This window comes from Morone saxatilis, unplaced genomic scaffold, assembly GCF_004916995.1.
Source record: "Morone saxatilis isolate NCDOM2014 unplaced genomic scaffold, NCSU_SB_2.0 Contig21, whole genome shotgun sequence".
NCBI lineage: Eukaryota > Metazoa > Chordata > Actinopteri > Moronidae > Morone > Morone saxatilis.
In genome coordinates, this window is record NW_023339774.1 from 11,561,453 (window position 1) to 11,565,597 (window position 4,145).

Sequence of the window (4,145 nt, forward strand, 5' to 3'; positions counted from 1 at the left end):
GTGGTAATTATTAATTTAATTATTAATCTGATTTCTGAATTAATAGTTTAGTGTAATTTTTATGAGACTGATCAATCGATTATTGGTTATCGTTCTTATTCTCAACATTCTTTGCTAAAGAACTAGTCCACACACAGTAACAGTACAGTCTTTGTCTAATTATTCTCAACAGAACTATATTTTATTAATGTTGTTCTATAATTATTATAACTTTTATTGTTGCTATCATTAGTTTAGTCATATACTATGTACAACGGTTAGTTCTAAGACATTTTTCACAACTGTAACTCGTGTTTGTGACAACCATTATCAACAACTCAGTTTTATTACAAATCCCATTTAATGTGTATAGACCTCTCCCTGTATTGCTCTGTAAATAGGACATTTATACAAATGAATAATAAAATAGTTAATGTGGTCTTTCTTTCATCAACCTAAACACTCACCTTTACTGATGTGTTCATTTTTAATTAATAATTAGTAAAGTAATAATTATTGTTATATTATTGTTAGTTAGTTACTCAAGTACAAAAACAAATGAAAAATAAATAAACATACATTATATATATAATACACATAAATCAGAGTAAACTCTAACTGGAATGATCTTCTGTATAACATTAAAAATGTTTATTTTAAAAAAGTGAAGTTTTTCTGACCTGATGATCCACTGAGGGAAGAAGGTCATGTGTTGTTGGTTTAGTGTCCTCAACCTGGCAACCCAGGGAAGTTGCTGCAGGGTTTTAAATTTGCTGCAGGTTTTAAATTTGGACTGCAGTTCCCATTTTAAACACTTGCTGTCAGTTTCCGGCACAGTCTGCCAAGTTTGAGCCTTGAGTCAACAGATGGGTGAGAAGTCTGGGCATTTGTCCACATAAAACTGTGCCGTGTTGACTGCTGTTATTATCAAACTGCCAGTAAAAAAGTAAAAGTAAAAGTAATCAGCATTATAAACAAATATTAAACCTTTAAATTGTATTTTATTCTAAATTATTATATTTATTTTATTTTTTATTTTTTTACTGAGAGACACTTAAGTCACAGGTGCATTTGGTTTTACTGCTCTCGGCACTTTGCACACTTCACATAACTCATACACATCTCATCCTTCACTTGTTCCCAAAATGCTGCTTTCTTGTTAAAAAAACGTTTTGTGGCTTTATTTAAGTATCTCTTAGTGACAGACTATCATACATGGTTTTATCATCATAAGATAAGAGAGTTAAAGTGAGAAAGTAGAACGTTTTTGTTTCACATTATATTGTACATTCGTTCCTGAAAATATTTATTAAGTATTTAAAATGATTTGTGACAAAAGGAAATTCAAACATACTCTAAATTGTAATGTGATTAAATAGCAGAGTTTTACTGGATAATTCAAAAGCTCTATAACTACTTGTCATAATCATGAAGTAATAAGATTAGATAATATTACTTAGCTACTATCACTTTACTTGAGGGGGCACAGATATAGTTACCAGTTATTAAGTAAAAGTTACTAAGTTAATCAGGAGCAACTCATGAAGAAAAAGGTCAGTGTGTCTATTCACAGATATTTATTACCAGTAAGTAATCATTACTTGATGATTAATTTTTCATTATCCACTGGTCCTCCATTAGTGATCATTATCAGGTCGTTCCTCACTTAATGAATATAAAATGTATATATAATATTTTGTGTGGCATGTTTAATGTGGCCTTATAACTGTGTGTAAGACAGTAAAACAGTTAAGATTGATTACAATACAGATACAGTACTTTACAGGCAAAGTCTAACATGGTCCCTGTTTGAAAGATTTTAGCGCGGCATTTGATAAAAGACCCCTGTGTCCCCTGTGTCACTGACATAGAGGTCACATCCATTATAATGGCTGGAGAATAGTGGGAAATGTTGCAGGAAAAGCACAGAGCAGGAAACGCTCTAGCAATGTTGCGCAAGAGTGAAACTGAGTCATGGCATCTGTGAAATCCTGTTCATGTTCATAAGAATTGCTGTGTGTCAAGTTGCTGATAAAACATTTCAGCATTTTCAACTCCAAGTTCCTACACTGAACTCATTAGAACTCACTTGTTGCATTGTGAGTACATTGGGTTTTCTCAAGAGGGTTGAATTTATTTCGGTCAAAACAACAAGAATAATAGAACAATAGGACGGTGGTGAAACGATGACTACACCACTGTGACTTTATGTGATTAGTTCTCACGTAAAAGGACATCAGTTGAGAAATATCCTTTATAAATTCACTGATTTGTGATCAAGTTAGCCTGATGTTAGTTGACCCATGTATTTGCTCAGTCCCCCTGAAAGCAGAACAGTACCTGTTCTCATGTGTTTTAACCAAACTGGCCAGATGCAAATATTTATAATGTAACTTTTGTGTTCAGGTAAACTCACCCAGCTAAATCTTTGTCAGGTGTCCAGACTAAGAGCTAGAGTGGCGCACATAGATCCATGCCAATCCATGTTAATCACATATCAATAATGTATTAAGTAACAGTGAATTAACACTGATTATCTATTAAGGGTCCGGTGTGTAACATTCAGAATGAACTATTGGCAGAAATTGAATTTAGGCCTTTATTTTAATTATAATCATGTGTAAATAAGAATAGTTAGATTTTACTACAGACACAGAGGGTCGGCTTCCATTGAGTCGCCATGTTGAACCGCCGTGGTTGCACAGTTGCTCAGAAGAGACAACCATAGTTTCTCCTGGGCACTTGGAAGGAGAGGATGAAGCGAGGGACTGTCTGCAACATTTACAGTACATATAAAGTCTGCGAATACACTGCTAGATGCCACTAAACGTGTGAATGAATCTCATAAAGCCAGAGTGATTTATAATGTGTTAATGGGCAACAACAGAAATGCATATGAATTCATGACCCACGCATTAAGTATCACCAACTGGGAATACCCTGACATCATGGTTATTTCCACAGTTCTGGGAACGGGAGTCAGAGAAACAGACTATGCTCATTTACGGCAGTTATACAGTCCAGCAGCTCCATCCCTTGGGGTTCTTTAACTTTGCATAGTTGCCAGTTATATGGAGGGGAGGGGTAAACCAGCGCTGGGGATTAAAGCTCTCTGTTCATTGAGAGTAAGTGCGCACTGAGCTGCAGCAGCAACAGTTCCTTTAGCAGCAAAGTTTCCTTGCACAGAAAAGGTTAATGGCTAAACACAAGCCCTGGGTGGTGGGCTGCTTTATCTTGGCTGGTTTAATTTGCGCTGTTGCCCTCGTTTGTCTGTGCATCTCCTCACTTGTGGACGGAGGATGTCCCGGCGGCAGTTTCAAGCGCGCTGCGGTGTCCGCAGACTCGCAACGTTGTTCCGAGATCGGCAGGTAAGACACACTTTCTGACACTTTATCTCTGGGGGGGGGGGAAATGCTCTGATTGGGAGAAATCAGAACACTATTTTGCATGACACACTATCTAAAATCTAAAATAAAAATAATAATAATAATAATAGAAAAACAGGTTAATTTTTTTTATTTTTTTTTTAGACATAATGTTTTTATTTCCAACACGTGTTTCTTTATTCACATACTGACTTTAATTATTCAGAATTATGTAGGCTATCAGGCTACACGTCCCTGCTCCTGCGGGTGAGATAAAAAGCTGAACTGAGCAATGGGGTAAGCTGTTTAAGAGATTTGATAGGCTCTGTTTGAAGAATAAAGATAATACCTGCAGTAATGTGTGCAGACAGGCCTTGATTCTACTCACCTCTTGTTGATTTATTTTATAAATCACCCTGTTGAATGTGATTGTAGGAAATAAAAACAGGTCGCCAAACCCACTCACTGATCTAATATAGAGTATAGACTTGGCTCTTTCTCTGATGGACTGGAAGATTTGCCAAAATGTGAACTCAATCAATCTGTTATCATTGTAAATCCGAATATAGTCGAAACGTGTTTTCACTGGAATACGCTTGCCCTTCCGGCTTTTGTATTCAGAGTGTATTGTCCTCTGCCAAATTGGACAGGGGTTCATTTAGCAGCTCACCACAGAGACAATGAGCTCCACTGAGGCAACATGACCCTTTGACTTATTTTTTGTTTTTTATGGTCAAACTAAAGATGCTCTGTCGGGTCTTTCAATTTCATTCCCACTTCATTATATAATAATAATAATAA

At 36.0% G+C, this 4,145-nt stretch overlaps 1 protein-coding gene across 1 annotated transcript in view; it reads left to right on the top strand.

The window, feature by feature from the left end:
- The first annotated feature begins 2,973 nt into the window (after positions 1-2,973).
- ggt5b (gamma-glutamyltransferase 5b) overlaps positions 2,974-4,145 on the top strand; it is a 6,694-nt gene continuing 5,522 nt past the window's right edge. Inside the window, exon 1 of the mRNA XM_035668646.1 lies at positions 2,974-3,347. Coding sequence (XP_035524539.1) covers positions 3,175-3,347 — 173 coding nt within the window. The 5' untranslated portion in view covers positions 2,974-3,174. The remainder of the gene's footprint in view (positions 3,348-4,145) is intronic.